A 19,033-nucleotide genomic window follows, 5' to 3' on the forward strand; every position below is an offset into this window, starting at 1 on the left:
CCTGCGTTCGACCCGGGGACTGGGACGCTGCAAAGTTTCTCCAGCGAGGAGTCCGAGAGGCGAATTAAAAGTCGTGCCACCAACAAACAAAAAAGCACAAAGAAAAGGAGTCGGCCGGACAGGCTTGGAGCCCACGCTGGAAAAGAGCAGCCCCGTTTGGACGGATTTCGTGAACTTTGTCGGCAACTTGAGTGCCGATGGCCCCTGAAAGAGGAGGTCTTGGGAAGCGGTCGCCCTGAACGCGAGTTATTCCAGGACTGAGGAACAATCATGAGTTCAGGTTAGTTTCCTGCCGAAAACCGACTCTCGCTCTGCCACAAGCGCGCTTGAAATAGTCTGTTGTGCGCCGACAATAAAAGATAAAATAAATCCGCGGTCCCACTCGCCGGAGATGAACGACGCCGCGCACAACTTAAGCGGATAATGTCGGGACTGTGGGGGTACGCTTGTTGCCCCGCGTCGCCGCCGCGTTTTGAAGTGTTACGGGACGCGACGAGGACCGATCGCTCAACGCACTTTAATGTCGCAAACGATCGAACAAAGTCGCCCGGAAAGTTCTCCTTTCTTTCTTTTCTTTTTTCTTTTTTTGTTGTTGCTGTCGTTGCCCAGCCTCCTCCTTGAGCACCGGGGCGACGACAGTTCGGTGATGAGTAGCGGCGGCTTGAGGTCGTGGTCTCCCGCGGAGCAGCGGGCGCGTCCGCCCGGTGGCCACGTCTCGCCCGGGCTCTTTTGTCTGATGGAGGGCCTTTTGGCAAAAACGACGATGATGATGATTGAGGATAAAGCAGGATTTTATCGTCACCCCAGTCATACATACGAACCATAACATGTCGAGTGACTCCGCTAAATGTTTTCAGAATGGTCCTCAAGACTCCGGGACCTTTTTTTTTTTGTCACTGTACAGTTGCCTGGACAACGACATTTCTGTTGTCGAGTCCACGAAGGTGCAAGAAAGGTGACAAGGTATAAAAGTACAAGAGTACAAGTACAGATAGTATAAAACAGTACAGGAGACAATGGGGGGGCATTATAAATATAATAATGTAAACATTGCATATGGTGTATAAGGGGGCTGTGGTTTGAAAGAATTGAGAGAAAATGTTGCACATTTGCTAAGACATTAGCGATATGGTCGTGGTAGTAGCCTAGTGGTTAACACACTCGCCTATGAACCAGAAGACCCAGGTTCAAATCCCACTTACTACCATTGTGTCCCTGAGCCTAAAATGCTCCAGGGGGGGACTGTCCCTGTCACTGCTGATTGTAAGTCACTCTGGATAAAGCCGTCTGATAAATGCTGTAAATGTAAATATTACACGCGGCGTGGGACGGGAGAAGCTATTCTTCAGTCCCTGTCGGTTTTACGCCCGATGGAGTGAATTAAAGATCAGACTATGGGAACATCTTCACCACCACCAGTGTGTGCCTCAAGATAAGAATAATCTGAATCAGAATCGTGTTTATTGGCCAAGCACGTACAAGGAATTTGATTCCGGTAGATGGTGTCTCTCAAGTACAGTGTAAAAAAACAACAACAATGAATAATATCCAATATACAATCTACAATATGAATACGTAATATGGATTTATATATAAATATAAGATAAGAATAAAGAGTAAGAAAAATCTTTATTTATCCCGGGAAATTCTTTTGTCCTAAAAGCATGCTCAAAGCAACAAGAGAAAACAGGAATAGAACCTTAACAGTGCAGAAAAAATAATAAGCGATTTGAAAAAGTGACATAGTGTTGTGCCACAGAGAGAGAGAGAGAGGTAGCAGCATGTCGTGATGGGTGAAGAACCAGCATTCAGTAGCGTATGGTCGGGCACGGAACCCGCGAAAAAGCAGACATCAGTACCGATCCTGAGAAGGTCACCTGCAGAATGGCGAGGACTTCCTGTGGCGCTCGGTTCTGCGTTTCGAGGCGATGTGAACTCGTGGGGATTGTGGCGAGAGGAGATTAAGCCTGGTCTGTCATACAATAATGTCACATAACGCCTCAGTCCCGGGCTGCCAGACCCTCTTCTCTTCGCGTCGTAATTACATCTTACATTTACATATACAGCATTTATCAGACGCCCTTATCCAGAGCGACTTACAATCAGTAGTTACAGGGACAGTACCCCCTGGAGACACTCAGGGTTAAGTGTCTTGCTCAGGGACACAATGGTATTAAGTGGGATTCGAACCCGGGTCTTCTGGTTCATAGGCGAGTGTGTTACCCACTAGGCTACTACCACCCAGGTCTTGCAGACCTTCTCTTTTCGTTTGACCTTCATTCACATTTCTGTATCTTCCCCAGGTGCGAAGAAGCCGCCGGTTGCTCCCAAGCCCAAAGTGAAGCCTCCGCCCCCTCCCGTTGCCCCCAAGCCAGACCTGCCTCTTATCCATCCATCGCCCGTCACGACCAAGAAGCCTAAACCCACCTTGGCGCCTAAACCTTGCACACCCAAAAGCCCGTCCGTGCCCCCAAACAGGATCAGCGTGGCGAGGGTCGCGTCACGTACCCCGCCCCTGTCACGCCCGCCGGCTCCTCACGGTGCCGCGCCGCACCCTGACACATGCAGCCTGCTCAATTCCAAAAATTGCCTCTGGACTCCGCCGAGCCCGAAAGGCGCGTACATCATACCGACCCTCGCGGCCCCAGAGATCCTCGGCGAGGACGGGCGGAACGGGCATTCCTTACACCAGCCGGCGGGGACGGCCGGCGAGGACGCGGAACCTGGAGCGATGGCCGGAGACACCCTCGCGCACGCTTCCACGCGCCCCGAGGAGACGGAAAAGTCCGTCTGCGCCACAGGCGGCGGCGAATCGACGCCCGCAAGCCCACAGCTCGACCCGCCCGCTGACCCCGAGTTGCACGAGGCCTCCTGGGAGAAGGTCCCGTCAGGCGTGCTCAGCTCACGTCCTGAAAACTGTCCGTCCAGCAGCAGTGAGGACACTGCGGCGCCGCCCTATCCGGCTCCGCCCAGTAAGGCCCTTCCTGTGCCCATCCCCCGCAAACCACGCAGGTCCGAGTTAAAGAGGCAGGACCGCGTGGACACGCCCTCCGACAGATGTGCTCCACCCGAGCAGCCGCTGCACCCGGAGCTGGGGGACCTTGGGGAGGTAAGTCCTGGAGACGTCCCTACTGCTCAGGACGGCGACGCTGGAACCCACGAAAACGACCACGAGACCGACCACGATCCGCCTGTCCCACCCCCGAGACAGAAATCCCTTACGTCCAAGCCTTGCGGTCAATCGTTGGACAATCTGCTGGACCCGAAACATGCACAGGAACCCTCAGAGGACGTGGAGGAGGAGGAGGAGGAGGAGGAGGAGGAGGAGTGCGGCTATGGCAATTTTGCGCGTTACCCCTTCACCAGGAGTCTCCCCAAGCAAATAAAGTTCCGGGGAAGCCCTTTGACCTCCGCTGAGTTACGCTTGGGCCCTTTGGATGATAAGTTACCAAGGGCCGCGCCGAGGAAGCCACAGAGACACAGCATGCCTGCCAAACAGTCCCTGGCAACGAGTCCGGAACAGCAGCAGCCCCCCGAGTCCGTGGCGGCTTCCCCGGCGCCCCCTCAGGACAAGCCAACATGGCGCCTCCCCCTTCCCATCGCTCTCTTCAGACGGAACCCGCTGCCCCGCGGCCACGCCGGTGTCCAGAAGCAGAGAGCGCACTCCTTCTCCTCCGCCGACCTGGCTGGCCGCTCCGAGAGGAGCAGCTTCCAGAAGCTTCTGGAGCTGCGCATGTCCATCCGGCTGCTGCCACGGCTCCTGATCAAGAGCAGCCAGTCGCTGGACTGCACCAGCGCGCAAAACGATGCCGAGCAGCGTGGCGAGGGCAGAACTTGTGTGGACGGGCAGGTGGTCGCCCCTAGCGAGTGCGACGACGGCATGGACACACAGGGTCCCTCGCCAGGGGAGGACCCGGCCGTGGAATATGAGAACGTTCCGTATTATGAGGAGATTCCCGCGTACATGAACCTGCAGATCCACAGGCTGAGCTGGCCTCCCGCGGCCAGCAGCGAGGACGTGTACGAGATGCAGGAGCCGTATCAGCATCAGGGGAAGAGCGACAGGTAGTCCGGCGTTTGGCTTCGCTGTGCACATGCTTCCATTTTGGTTCCCTCTGGCTTTATCAGCGGCGAATGATTCATTGTCTATCTGCATTCGTCACACGACAACATACTCACACAGTCAGTATGTCAGCTATGAGTGTTGGAAAGTGTGTGTGTGTGTGTGTGTGTGTGTGTGTGTGTGTGCGCGTGCGCCCTCTCGCAGTGAGACAGGGCTTCATTGACTCAGGTTGGGCCGTTTTCCTGTAGGTTATTTTGAGTTGCCGGAGCAGGAAATGTCTGAAGCCAAACTCTCCCTTTCTCTCTCTCTCTCTCCCCCTCTCTCTGTCTCTTTTTTTTCGGTCATTCACTCTCTATGTCTCTAGATCTATGTCTGTTGTTATTTTGTAGGTCTCTCCTGTTCTTTAAGTCTCTCTCTCTCTCTCACTCTCTGTTTAAATGAGTGCTTCTCTCATCTGTCCACCTGAGCATGGCCTGTGATTGGTCCGTGTCTAATACTCTAATGAGAGTCAGGCCAGACATTTCAGACTAACCAGATTTTCACAGAGGCATCTTGATGTGTGTGTGTGTGTGTGTGTGTGTGTGTGTGTGTATTGCAAGCCTTGTATTTATTGGTGAGAAATGAACACGGACAGATAACGGTCCTGGGAACTAAAGCGTATTGGGGGAGTGTTGCCCACCTGTGTTTGTTCAGATAAGAAACTATGTTCTGCGAACTCTCAGCGCGTTCTCACTGGCAGTGGGGCAGATATAATTTATTTTTGCTATGCAATACTGTACTTAGACGATACTAAATTGTAGACAAGACGTAAATTTTAACTTTTTCTTATAGAAAGTTGCATCGAATGATTTGTATTATAGTGAATTGGTATAGTCGTTGACATGGTGACCTGGGGGTGCATCGGGGAACATTGAAATTCTTTACAATGAGCATTAAACCCACTGACTGGCGAAGTGAATATCACTGATAAACTGGCCAAGTTGGCACCTGTCAAGGGGGCGGCCATACAAGGCAGCAAGTGAGCTGCCTTCCAAAGAGGTTCTCTTGATAATGGCTAATTTAACAATTATTCAGTTCTTAAAATAAGTGTTAGTGGTTAAAGAAGTCAGAGGATTGCTGGTTCGATCCACCAAAGTGCCAATGAGGTTCCTCTGAGCTCCCCGGGCGCCTGTCATGGCTGCCCACTGCTCACCGTGGGTGATGGTTAAAGGCAGAGGACACATTTTGTTGTGCAACCGTGTGTTGTGCTGTAGTGTTTCACAATGACAATAACTTCACTTTAATTAAAAAAAATTGTCCCACCTCATAACATACAAGATATAACCGACCTGCTGATCTCTGTACCATCAGATGGGGAAGCATTTTAATTACTGTTCATGTGTATTTACTTTCAGCTAGTGTGTACTTTTACTACATTCATCAACAGCTTTGAGGGGATCCTGCACAATATTTTAATATTGTGCCTGACTGCTGTTTTAACCTCATCAGTAAAACTGATGACATAATCAAGTGTAAGAAAGAAGATGCCTTTCCCCTGTTGTGAAGTGAAGTGATTGTCACATCACTGTGTGATACACAGCGAAATTTGTCCTCTGAGTTTAACCCATCACCCTAAGTGAACAGTGGGCAGCCATGACAGGCGCCCGGGGAGCAGTGTGTGGGGACGGTGCTTTGCTCAGTGGCACCTCAGTGGCACCTTGGCGGATCGGGATTCGAACCGGCAACCTTCTGATTACTGGGCCGCTTCCTTAAGCACTAGGCCACCACTGCCCCAGTGGCGTACACACGTCACCTCTCACAACCCCTCACTCAGTCACACTCGTCCACTCACAGACAACTCCTGTTAGCGGAGATGAATGCTGGAACGGTCAGGACAGAATGTGGTGAATTCTGATTAGGACGCATGGAGGAGGGGCGTAAGAGTCGAGGGGAGGCAGAATGACATTTTTCTGGAGGGTTGGAACATATTAATACAATTTATGATAAAAGACTGTATATGTGTGTGGGGACAATCTGGCTGCTCTGTGTGTGGACGCAATGACAGGGACTTCCTGTTTTTTCTGGCAGGGGTTCTGGGGGCGGCAGCCTCTTGGAGGAAGAGGAAAGCAGCACAGACGAGGGGGATGACAATAGCTCCACCTCCAGCAAACACGATCCGGACCGCTTAAAGGACAGAGAGGTGGCTTTTGTACCTGGAACTCTTTGGACTGGAGTTTGCTGTGTATATTGATTATATGATTATGTGTATATCCATATTGATATTATGTAGAGTGCACAATGAGCAAGACACTCGACTATGAACCAGAAGACCACAAAGTCACAGGTTCAAACCACACTTACTACCATTGTGTCCCCCATTAAGACACTTAACCCTGAGTGTCTCCAGGGGGGACTGTCCCTGTAAATACTGATTGTACTGTAAATGTAAATTTACTTTTCCTCACACTCACTCACTATCCATAACAACTGACCCCATGAGCTGGGTTGTGGAAAAAAACATCTATAGTTCTGTCTGAAGTATTTAAAGAATACCTTTTGGAATACCTTTGGAAGACTGGATAATAATATTGCTTACTGATTGGTCTGTATGAAATTTATCTTTATTTGAGGCACTGTATAACAATTCTGCTGTTTTTCATCAGCATGAGCAGGAGGTGAAGAGAAAGAAGGTGGTGCACATTGCAAAAGAGATTATGAGCTCCGAGAAAGTGTGAGTGAACAAATGAAGATTTTCACGGGTTGATAAATTTGATGATGAGTTCATTTGATGTGCATGTGGTGTGCATTTTATGTACAGTGGGGGGGAAAAAATGTCTTTGGTGGCCACCGATTGTGCAAAAAGGATGAGAGATGGCTGTGATTTTCTTCATTTTTACACTTCAACTGTGAGAGACAGAAAAAAAAAACAAATTCCGGAAAAATCATAGTGTTATTTTTAAAGAATTTATTTGTATAATGGTGCAGAAAATAAGTATTTGGTCAATGGTAAAAGTTCACCTTAATACTTTGTAATGTAACCTTGGTTGGCAATGACAGAAGTCAAACGTTTCCTGTGGGTCTTTAACAGGTTTGCACACATTGTAGCTGGTATTTTGGCCAATCCTTCCATGCATATCTTCTCTAGAGCTGTGATGTTTTGGGGCTGTCGCTGGGCACAGATTCTCTATTGGATTGCGGTCTGGAGACTGGCTAGGCCTCTCCAGAACTTTCTACTGCTTTTTACATAACCACTCCTTTGTTGCCTGGGCGGTGTGTTTGGGATCATCAGCATTCTGGAAGATCCAGCCACATTTAATTTCTTCTGATTGAATGAGGTTTTCACCGAAAATCTCACAAAACTTGGCCCCATTCATCCTTTCCTTAATACGGATCAGTAGTCCTGTTCCCTTTGCAGAAAAGCAGCCCCAAAGATTAATGCTTCCACGCCCATGCTTCACAGTGGGTATGGTGTTCTTGGGATGTAACTTTCCATTCTTCCCCTTCCAAACAGGACTTTTATTTTGGTCTCATCCGACCCGATTACATTCTCCAAAGCCTCCTCTGGATCAAACATTAGACGGGTCTGGACATGTGCTGTCTTAAGCAGGGGGACTTTTTCGAGTGCCGCAGGATTTTAATCCATGACTACGTAGTCTGTTACTAATAGTAACCTGTGGTCCCAACTCTCTTCAGGTCATTGACCCGTTCCCCCCGTGTGGTTCCGGGCTCACCATTTTCAAGGTTATTTTGTACCCCACGAGGCGATATCTTGCATGGAGCCCCAGGTTGAGGGAGATTGCCAGTGATTCTAATTTCTAATAATTGCTCATTCGATCTCTTCTCACCAAGCTGACTGCCTATTGTAGATTGGCTCATCCCAGTCTTGTGCTGGTGTATAATCTAGTCCCTGGTGTCCCCAGACGGCCATGGTGGAGTCTGACAGATTGAAGGTGTGGACAGGCATCTTTTATACAGATAACGAGTTCAAACTGGTGCCATTAATACAGGTAACAAGTGAAAGATAGAAGAGCTTCTTAAAGAAGTAACAGGTCTGTGAGGGCCAGAATTCTTGCTTGTTTCAGCACCATTATAAAAATAAATTCTTTAAAAATCATACAATGGTTTCCTGGATTTTTTAACATTTTGTCTCTCACAGTTGAAGTGTACCTATGATGAAAATGTCAGAAAGCTCACATCTTTTTAAGTGAGACAGCTTGCACATTCGGTGGCTGCCAAATCCTTTTTTTGCCCCACAGTAAGTCCCACGTTGTGTAATGTGTGTGTTGTTTGTCTAGGTTTGTGGATGTGTTGAAGCTCCTGCATATTGTAAGTCATCAATAATTTGTTCATTTTAAATATAAGCATGTGTCTGTCTTGAGCATATACTTAGCTCCACATAGTCTCTCAGTCACACACACACACACACACACACACACACCAAATGTGCACCTGTCTACAAATTTCGACAGGACTTTTCTGAAAGGGGGTGAGACATAAGATCCCTTTTCTCAATTTTTAAACAGGCATCTAGCTATATTCCTGAAACCCTTGACCTCGACAACGGCATGTTTGCGTGTTGTTTTTTTCTCTAGCAGCAGAGGAATTTGGAGTTAAGAAACTGCGAAGCGTTTTTATTTGTAACCCTAGACTCCATTTCTTATCCACTCCCCCTCTCCCTCTTGTTCCACCGTGTCCCACTTGGTTACTCTCACACAGAAAGAGGCCATTTTGGCAGAGTGTTCGCTTTTGTTCCTCATGAATGAGGTCTGGGTCCTTGTTCATATTCCAGACCATGATGGACCTACTTGCTGCGATCTTTTGCATTTTCATGGCGTGCATGCTGATGCACAGTTTGATTTAGCGTTTTTTTTTTTTTTTTTTTTTTTTTTTGAGAGTGATATTTATTTGTGTAAACATTTAAGACTGTACATTGGACATTCATTATGGATCCAATCATTCAGTGCTGATACTCTGTGTTTTCTTTTTAGTATGAATGTATTGATTATTTTTATGTCATGTAACAGAGGTATTGGTATTGAATAGAACCAGTGTATCTAAGCAGGTCATTGTGCTCATCACACAATGTCATTAATCACTGCCTTTATTGTTTTTGTTATCCCTGAAACTTAACAGACAGAATAATTTGACAGGAACTGATGTTTAGGTTTTCGGATCTTGATGTACATTTAGCATGACCAATTCATTTGAAAGTGGCATTTTCGTGTATTGTTTTTGAGAAGTGTTATGTTGGGATGTCAATCGTGATGCTGTGCCTATATCTGGCTCTACATAATGCTTGCTTACTTATGCTTCACTTTATGTCCTAATCTTTCCCCATAATATAATCTAAACGAGATTTATTATTATTGCATTAATTTTGTGATTGGTATAGGTCAATATGTCCTCTTTTGAACCTGCGTCTCTCCCTTTAATAGGACTTCAGGGATGCTGTTGCCCAAGCAGCCCGGCAGATGGGAAAGTCAGTGATTGAGGAGCGTGTGCTGAATCAGATCTTGTATTACCTGCCTCAGCTTTATGAGCTCAACAAAGACCTACTGAAAGAGTTGGAGGAAAGAGTTGCACACTGGTATCTGTAAAACCTTGTGAAAATATCTGTGCTTTCCATATTATTATTATTGGTTAGAATCAGAAAATAGTATTAAATGTTTTCCTCTGTCATATGTGGCTGTCTTTCAGGTCTGATTACCAGAGGCTGGCTGATATCTTTGTCCAGAAGGGACCATATCTGAAGATGTATTCGACATATATACGCGAGTTTGACCGGAATGTAGCACTGCTGGATGAACAATGCCGTAAAAATCCATCGTTTACAGCCGTACTGAGAGAGTTTGAGGTAAAATGATGAATATTTAATGAATTAAATGAATATTTAATGATTCATAACCTGGATGATGTTATTCACCATGTTCTATGGTCTCCGCCTTGTCCAACTGAAGGAGCACCAATGGCTCCACACTCCTCCATCCATCATGCCCCAGACACAGAAACGCTGCTCCCTAGTACCACTATATCTACATCTGCACCACTTACATTAAGCATACTTAGAAAACTAAGACTCATAAAAAAAAGCCATGACTCTTTGTAAACTTTTTGAACAATAAGCCGAGAAAAAGCCTTAGAAAATCTTAAATTCAATTTTTTTTCAAAATTAAAGCCTTAAATATCATAATAAATTATTAGTAATTCTTAAACCGTGAGCAGTGCTGTGCTTCACCATGACAATCACTTCACTATCTCTTCACTTTCAAATAGTACAAACCGAAAATATCGCAGTCGCCCCTTAGTGGCTTGCTGCAGTACCGGTAATATGAGTCTATTCGTTTTTAGCCATTGTCAAAGTTAACTTAAATTTGGAAGAGAAACAGGACACATTCCATGCAGTATCCACTTTTCTTAAGAAGACAGGTTCTAGGGTATAGCCTTGATTTGCCAACTTGGGGACCTCAAGGCTAAAGTTCAGAAATTTGGGGTGAACCCTAAAAGACCTCAATGTAGGTCTAAAAGCAGGTGTGCTCCAGATCTCCACCAGAAGCTCCCTGAAGCTGGTTGACTGCTTTATCCATGTTCAGCAAATCCTGTTATAGCACTGGCAATAGTGATAGATATTAGACACACAGAGGTAGAAATACCCAAAGCAACACACTTGACTAAGTGTGGAAGTGAGGATCCAACCTAGTTGTGCAAAGTTGCCTTTTTAGCACTTGAGTCTATCCCCCCTTTTAAAAAAAGTTTTAAAAAAGTTTTGAGTTTTTGAGAGGAAAAAAAAACTGCAGCTCCTTGTTTCAGTAAACAAGAAAAACAAAGGTGAATTGTGCTTGCAGTGGATTTATCAAACTGAGACCCAAGGGTTGTGTGCACCCTCTGGTGGAGAAAGGGAAGCATTGATTAACTGAAATGAATTTTTATTACATGGAACGTTTGCCACACCCAATGGCCAAATTCTGGAATATGTGGTTTATATAATATCCTACAAATGATGAATGCCTGTTAATCTATGTCTAATTTGTATAAATGGGGACATTATTATCCCACTAATTGACTAAAAGTACTTTTTTTGTTTTTGTTTAAAAAAAGTAAAGTAGATGCCCCATTTACTTCACTGTCCTTATTGGGCATGTGATCACCTCTGTGTCACTGCTACCTCTTCAAATTAGGATACTTGGTATCTGTTTTTTTATCGAATATATTTTTCAGTAAAGATTATTAATGGATGTGGTGTCATCAGTGCTTCAGTGGTCACACACACCAGGGTTATGTAGTGAGATGCAGAAAATGTTTGAAGAAACTGATCACGTTCCATCTTTTTGTGTGTATGTGCATGTGTGTGTGTGCTTGTTAGATGAGCCCACGCTGTGCTAACCTGGCCTTGAAACATTACCTGCTGAAGCCAGTTCAGAGGATCCCTCAGTACCAGCTCCTGCTCACAGGTGAGACCCAGAAACAAAATTCTGGGTTCAAGTTGGAAACTGCCAACATGTCCTCCGTTAGAAGCTGCTCAGTACTGTGTGTGCAACTGTTTTGATGACGACAAGACAGAGCAGCTAATAAAAAGTGTATTACTACTATTTATGATCAGTGCAGGCTCTGGAAATTCCAACCATCTTGGATTCTGTGTTTCAGATTACTTGAAAAATCTTCCTGAAGATTCAATGGATTATAAAGACACACAGAGTAAGATCAAACTAAGTCTAGACAAATTTCATTGTTGGAAGTCATGGTAAAGACAACCTATATGAACAAATTCACTGAATATGAATTCTTTTTCTCTGTAGCTGCACTAAGTGTTGTGAAGGAAGTAGCCAATCATGCCAATGACATCATGAAACAAGGCGTGCGTTTTGATCACTTACTATTATGATTATGCTTGCGCCCTATTGTAGATGCATGTTTAAACTGAATACTGTATTTTGTCTCTTTTTCTTCCTCTCTTAGGATAATTTCCAGAAGTTAATGCAGATCCAATACAGTCTGAATGGCCACCATGAAATAGTCCAGCCTGGCAGGGTATGCAGTTGCTTAGATTCCTTTATTGTGATTGTACAGAGCTAAGACCTATTTGTAATTGTAAAGAAGAATATGAACTACAGATCCAAAAGTAGAATAAAACATATAGTAAAGTGCTGTTTGATTGCAAAATTAAATAATATAATTAATATAATTTGAATTGCATGTATATTTATAATACATTCACAGTGAAAGAATATGTACCTTGAGAACAAAGTGCATGAATATTATGGCATGAAGGTATTTTATTGCACTGGGGGCATGAAGGAGGTAGCTAAATACAGTGCACCAGTGATTTCTGTAAATACTGAATGAATACTGGGAACAGAAGCTGCATTGAATTAATATGTTAGTTGCAGGGTGTAGCATTTGTGTGGAAGTGTGCAGATGCGCCGAGTTCAGTTTAGTAGAAGTTGAAGAAAATACATCATTGTTGCTATACCTGTTGTTTTTAGATGTTTCTGAAGGAGGGAATACTAATGAAGCTGTCTAGGAAGGTCATGCAGCCTCGAATGTTCTTCCTGGTAAGAAGCACTTCTCTCATTTTTTCAGTACAATTTTGTTTTATCTGGATGTGAGAATCCTGCATAATCAAAATCTTTTTCTTACACGTGATAACAGTATATATATATATATTGTCAGATTGGTCAAGTCAAAGTCAAAAGTTTGAGATGTTTCAGAAAATCAACTAAAGCTATGATTTAGTGAATCGCTTGTTTCAGTTTAAATTTGCCATTAAATACTTACGTTTTTTGCTCTGACTGGAAATATGTAAAAAGAATCATATATGACATTATAATGATCTTCTCCGCAGTTTAATGATGGTCTCTTGTACACTACTCCTGTTCAGTCAGGGCAGTATAAACTCAACTGCATGCTCTCACTTGCCGGTATGAAGGTAAGGGGCTCTCACATTGAACACCCATGTGTGCATACAGTCCTGTTCAGTTCTGTTTAATCGAATGAAACATGCATAACTAAACTCAATACAATATTTCCTCCCTCAATCTAAGGTGAGCAAGCCCAGTCAGGAGGCCTATCAGAACGAACTGAACATTGAGAGTGTGGAGAGGTCCTTCATCTTGTCAGCAAGGTTTGTTCATGCCTCAGATCTCTCAAATTAGGAGTGGATATGACATGCATTGTTCTGTAGAATGTCGTAAATGTCTTTCAAAAGAAGACACATCTTCACAAACTTAATCACTAACTGACTCCCTTTTCACAACTGATTGGTCCTACTAAGGGTTGTGGTTGCCAGACAGACACTTTTTCTCAGACTGATCAATATTGTAGCCCAGCCCTAATCAAAACAATCTCTCTTCACCAATATTTGGTACGGATCCATGCATTTTTGCAGTTTCTAATCGTGCTTCGGTTTGTTTTGAATGTACTATTCAAATGTACTATTGCAGCGCAGCAACGGAAAGAGATGAATGGCTCGATGCCATTTCTAAGGCAATAGAAGACTATACTAGGAAGAAGATAACTTTCATCTCTAGCCGAAGCCAGGAAGAGGTACAGATGCGCATATTCATTCACGTACATACATACATACATACAGAACACAAATCTCCTGAAAAGACAACTGTCTTGTAGTACAATCATCTGTGATACATGCTCCACTGTGAGTTTTCACAATTATTTTTATATGATATATAAGAAGAATGGGAGAAGTTACTGGGTGGTAATGGCCTAGTTCAAACCCCACTTACTACCATCGTGTCCCTGAGCAAAACTCGCTCTGGATAAAGGTGTCTGATAAATGCCCCAATTGTAAATGTACTGGGTAGTTCACTATGGATATAGGATATATTGTACGTCTAATAACAACCTGCAACATTCTGTCCTTCTATGTCCACTGCTTTGAGCATAAGCAGTACTTGTTTGTGAGGAACCTTATCAATGAACCTTCTGGAAGTCTTAAGTTAATCACATCATAGGCTTTGTTTTCATCTTTTTCCATTGGGATCTTCTCAAAGATCTCATGTAGGTTAATCAAATGGGATCTACATGCTATGTTACACAATGGGTTACATACATGTTACATACTATAACATGGGTGGTAGTAGCCTAGTGGGTAACAGACTCGCCTATGAACCAGAAGACCCAGGTTCAAATCACACTTACTACCATTGTGTCCCTGAGCAAGACACTTAACCCTAAGTTGCTCCAGGGGGACTGTCACTGTAACTACTGAGTGTAAGTCGCTCTGGCAAATGCTGTAAGTGTTTGTAAATGTAAATCAGTTTACTATCCCTCAGAATGTTATTTAGGCATTCAGTGTTTTTTTTCCCAGGGATTTGGCCTCCATCAGTCTTCCAGTTGTTTTTGTGTGTGTGTCTACAGTCTGATGTTGTAGGAGAGGACAGTGGGGTTCCTCTGGGATCCAAAGCACCAATTTGGATCCCTGATCTCCGAGCCACCATGTGTATGATCTGCACGTGTGAGTTCACCCTCACCTGGAGACGGCATCACTGCCGTGCATGTGGGAAGGTCAGTATGCTTACTTCAGGCTGATTATTGTTCATGCATGTACTATACATGTACGCGTTTGTTTGTATTACAGGTTGTGTGTCAGGCCTGTTCATCGAACAAGTTTTACTTGGAGTACCTGAAGCACCAGCCGGCACGAGTGTGTGACCAATGCTTCAGTATACTGCAGCACAAGAGTAAGACTCATGCGTCCACCCCCAGTACATATACGCACCCAGAGTTTGAATGAAACTGATTTATCTGTTCCTATCCAGATGACCAATCCACAGCAACGTCTGCATCACCAGGGGGCCGGTCAAGCACTACCACCTTCTCTTTTAGCAGGAAGCAGAAGAAAATCCCTTCGGCCCTAAAGGAGGTAGGCGATGTACAGATGATGTACAATATTTTTTATATATATATATATATATATATATATATATATATACACACACACACACACACACACACACACACACACACACACACACACACACACACACACACACAATATTATATATAATTTACTATTGCGATTCACTACAACTCAACGTGAGAAGTGATAGAGAGGTGTGAACATGATTACTTGTTCGTGGCTTACTGTGTAGGACTGCGTAATTTTCCAGACTGGATTCAATGCTGCTGATACCATTGTTTTATGCAGGTCTTAAATTTTACTCTTGACATGGCATGTGATGGTTGCTGCTTGGAGCAGGTGCTGCGAAGAACAGCTAGATCAGCCAGATCTTGCACACGTTTTTATTATATTCATGAAACATAAGCATTGTTGAAAATAGAAATCCAGGCTGTCCTTAGTGAAATGCATGTTGAAGACAAATCCGGACTGCATATGCATATAAACATCTGGAGAGTCAATATCATCAGTGACGACCTTACCTATTTGAGCATTGCTTTTTCATACCTTTCAATAAATGTTGAAATAAACTGGCTGCATCTGTGTGCATCAATATGTATCAATTGCCCATCAGCACATCATGCTAATAAGAAAATTTTCCACATTCTCATATAGCCAAATGTAGCTTTTGGGTATGGTAATTATTGAAAAGTATTCATTAAAAATTAAATAAGCAAAAACCAACATCCTTTGTCTATTCATTCTACCCCTGCCCCTTTCCCCCTTAAGAAATGATTTTAAATGAAAATATCATCTTTTAAATGGTTATTGAGTCTGGTGATAGCTTTGCACAATTGGATTAACTTTTCATTGTACAATTGGAATTGCTCTGTGTAGATTAATGTTTTTGCAAACATATTTGCATTAGATGCTAATTTTGTTGTCCCTCTAATTCATTATATTTACTCCCTTTTTTATGGTTTTCATTATATTTGTTGCCAAGGTTTCTGCAAGCACTGAAGACTCATCAATGAGTGGCTATTTAATGAGATCCAAGAGACAGAAGAAACCCTGGAAGAGGCTGTGGTTTGTCATTAAAAACAAAGTGTTATACACCTACGCTGCTAGTGAGGTCAGTTTTCCTCAACGCCGATACTTCAGTTTTGAGATGTGATGCATGTGAGAGAAGGCGGGATGTATTAATTTGAATTGATTCACAGTTTAGATCATGTGTAGATGCACTGAGGTTCCACTTAACAAAAGCCCCACCCCACACACACACACTCAAGCATAGTTTTTTTTAGAAATTTAATTTCCATCTCAAGTGAGTTCTGAATATGTCTGTACCTGGATGTTATATGTGTGTTTTGCAGGATGTGGCTGCATTGGAGAGTCAGCCTTTGCTAGGGTTTTTTTTGAGGGAGGAGAAGACGGGCCCAGCGCAAAAACTGCAGTTTAAGCTTTACCATAAGAACACACTGTACTATATCTTTAAAGCAGAGGATATCCCTACTGCACAGAGGTATGTATGCTTGGGTCAAAGTGATATGCGATTCTTAAGCCAATTCTTAAACGATAAAAAAAATTATATTCTGTACTTCTATTTTTATCTACAGATGGATTGAAGCATTTCAGGAGGCCATGATTCTCTAACATAGATCCTAACCGGCAAGGAGAATCACTCTCAAACCTTGTGCAAAACATGACTGAATGTAATAAGACAGTGTTGTCTTGCATTGATCGCAGATGAAATTTTGAATAGCATCCATCCTGGTTACATCCATTGTGAAGCACATGGATTTAAGCACTGAATTTCACCAGTGAAGGTCAAGAGTGAAATATGACCCTCTCGGACATTTATGGAAACTCTACACTCCTCCATGGTTTTATGGTTTTATGCATTGACACACTTGAAAAGTGTACAGATTTTGGACTGTAACCCTTTGGTTCTGTTAAGTAGTCACTCATCACCCGTTAGTCTATCTATGGTAAGTTACTAAGCAAAAGAATTCCATACAGTTTCAAACCGTGGGAGATGACAAGAAGCCTGGCAGCTGGGAGAATAATTGAAATAATACATTTGATTTAATTGAAGTGTTGGACCTTGCAGTTTTAGGACCTTCTCACCTTGAGATGACTTGAACCTCTATACTCTTCTTCTTATACTTGATAAAGCAGTCATCAGGCTGAAATGGTTACGGTCACAAATATAACTAATCCAATCACAATTCATGAATTGATTGCTGAACAGCCAGTTTCCCCAACATATGGGTGCCATGAACTATCCAAGACTTCAGCTGTCAAAGAAATTCTTGACATTTCCAGACAAATCAGGCATTTAACAATCAGATATAGGCAGGAAATCTTTTTAATGTGCTGTTTGTACTTAAAGGCATATAATGTCACATAACTAGTATAAAATTGATATTGAAAAAGAATAATGCATTGCAATGGAAAATGCATTGGGGTAAAAAATGTAAATTGTATTTTTTTTTTATGAAACTTGCTCTTGTGTATTAGAATTTTAAACTAATCTATGATGCATCATACTGGAATGAAAACTGGAATTAAGTTGTGTAAATACAGAATTTAACTTGTAATATAGGTTATATTTAAAATGTTTAAACTTTGCTGTGAACCATTACATTAGAACAGTGCGTTTGTGACTGCAAAACAACACTAAATATATGACAAAATGATTGTGATGTTTGGTCAACTGTAACTGGATGGTCTTTACCTATGAAGGTAGACAAGGATGACAACATTTTGGTTGTGCAAGTCCAATCGTGTTCACTGTACCTTGCAGTCTTCTAACTGATGTAAAGCATACATTTTACAAAATTAAAACAGTTCAACATTTTGTGTTTTGAAATCTGTGAATTGAAATACACTGAACAAAAATATAACTTTTGTTTTTGCTCACATTTTTCATGAGCTGATCTCAAAGATTTTAAACATTTTCTACACACAGACACAAATAACCCATTACTCTCATAATATTGTTCAGAAAACCAAACCGTATCTGGTGTGGCCATCATTTGCGTCACGCAGTTCAATGTGTCTCCGTCGTATACAGATGTGGCCAAAGGTTTTGATAAAAGTTCACTGCTTCCTTTTTTAATATGGCAATTTGCATATGCTCCAGAATGTTATAAAGAATGATCAGATGAATTGCAAAGTCTTTTGCCATAAAAATGAACTTAATAAAAAAAAAATATATATTCTACTGCATTTCAGCTCTACCACAAAAGGACCTGCTGAGATCATTTCAGTGATTGAGGAGCACAAGGCTGGAGATCATTCTGTCATGCTGATTGAGGTAGAATCTCATTCTGGATGCTTTAAAAGGAGGGTGGTTACCTGCAAGGAAACACGTGCAGTACATGCAGTGCATCCAGAAAATATTCACAGCATATCGCTGTTTTATGTTGCAGCCTTATTTCAAAATTGATTCAATTAATTTTCCCTCAGAATTCTACACACAACACCCCCTAATAACAACATGAAAAAAGTTTACTTGAGGCTTTTAAAATGTATTAAAAGTAAAAAGAAAGCACATAAGTTTTCACAGCCTTTGCCATGAAGCTCAAAATTGAGCTCAGGTTCCCCCCTGATCATCCTTGAGATTTCTGCAGCTTAATTAGAGTCCACTTTCAGTTAGGCTGCTCGTTTTTACAGTTTCACTGCTGGCATTTCAGTCGCTCTGCTCTGTTTTACATTTTCATTTTACATTTATCATACAACCTTGTCCAGAGTGACTTCAGTAGTTACAGGGACAGTCCCCCCTGGAGCAACTTAGGGTTAAGTGTCTTGCTCAGGGACACAATGGTAGTAAGTGGGTCTTCTGGTTCATAGGCAAGTGTGTTACCCACTAGGCTACTACCAGTACCGGAAGTAGCTGCGCGCATCAGATTCAAACGTCTGATGCTGGCCTTCACTGTCTTGGCCCCTCGGTGGTGGTGTAATCACATCCTTATTCTCCATATCTTTGTCAAACGGCATTACAGAATTTAGCAGCCTTCCCCCGAGCAAAAGGTGCGGAGTGCCATCCATTTGTTTCAGGATCGCCTGCTCTCTTTGTCTGCCTCAGACGGGAGACACCGGGGGAGTGACAGGACAGAAACAACTAATTCTGATTG

The 19,033-nt window shown here is 43.1% G+C and overlaps 1 protein-coding gene across 1 annotated transcript; it reads left to right on the forward strand.

The window, feature by feature from the left end:
- Positions 1–15: 15 nt before the first annotated feature.
- fgd6 (FYVE, RhoGEF and PH domain containing 6) lies at positions 16–17,754 on the forward strand. Its single transcript, XM_028954482.1, has 21 exons — positions 16–280; positions 2,304–4,065; positions 6,131–6,242; positions 6,706–6,773; positions 8,338–8,368; positions 9,478–9,629; positions 9,740–9,896; positions 11,403–11,490; positions 11,684–11,734; positions 11,836–11,894; positions 11,996–12,067; positions 12,523–12,591; positions 12,882–12,965; positions 13,081–13,160; positions 13,480–13,582; positions 14,414–14,560; positions 14,634–14,736; positions 14,815–14,918; positions 15,898–16,026; positions 16,268–16,416; positions 16,511–17,754. The coding sequence occupies exons 1-21, from the start codon at positions 271–273 to the stop codon at positions 16,545–16,547; spliced, it is 3,567 nt and encodes a 1,188-aa protein (XP_028810315.1). The 5' UTR covers positions 16–270; the 3' UTR covers positions 16,548–17,754.
- Positions 17,755–19,033: the final 1,279 nt, after the last annotated feature.

Source organism: Denticeps clupeoides, chromosome 15, assembly GCF_900700375.1.
Source record: "Denticeps clupeoides chromosome 15, fDenClu1.1, whole genome shotgun sequence".
Taxonomy (NCBI): Eukaryota; Metazoa; Chordata; class Actinopteri; order Clupeiformes; family Denticipitidae; genus Denticeps; species Denticeps clupeoides.

Coding starts and splice junctions, on each gene's coding strand:
- fgd6 (XM_028954482.1), top strand. Junction 6,243..6,705: donor ACCGCTTAAAGGACAGAGAG/GTGGCTTTTGTA, acceptor GTTTTTCATCAG/CATGAGCAGGAGGTGAAGAG. Junction 12,592..12,881: donor AGCCTCGAATGTTCTTCCTG/GTAAGAAGCACT, acceptor TCTTCTCCGCAG/TTTAATGATGGTCTCTTGTA.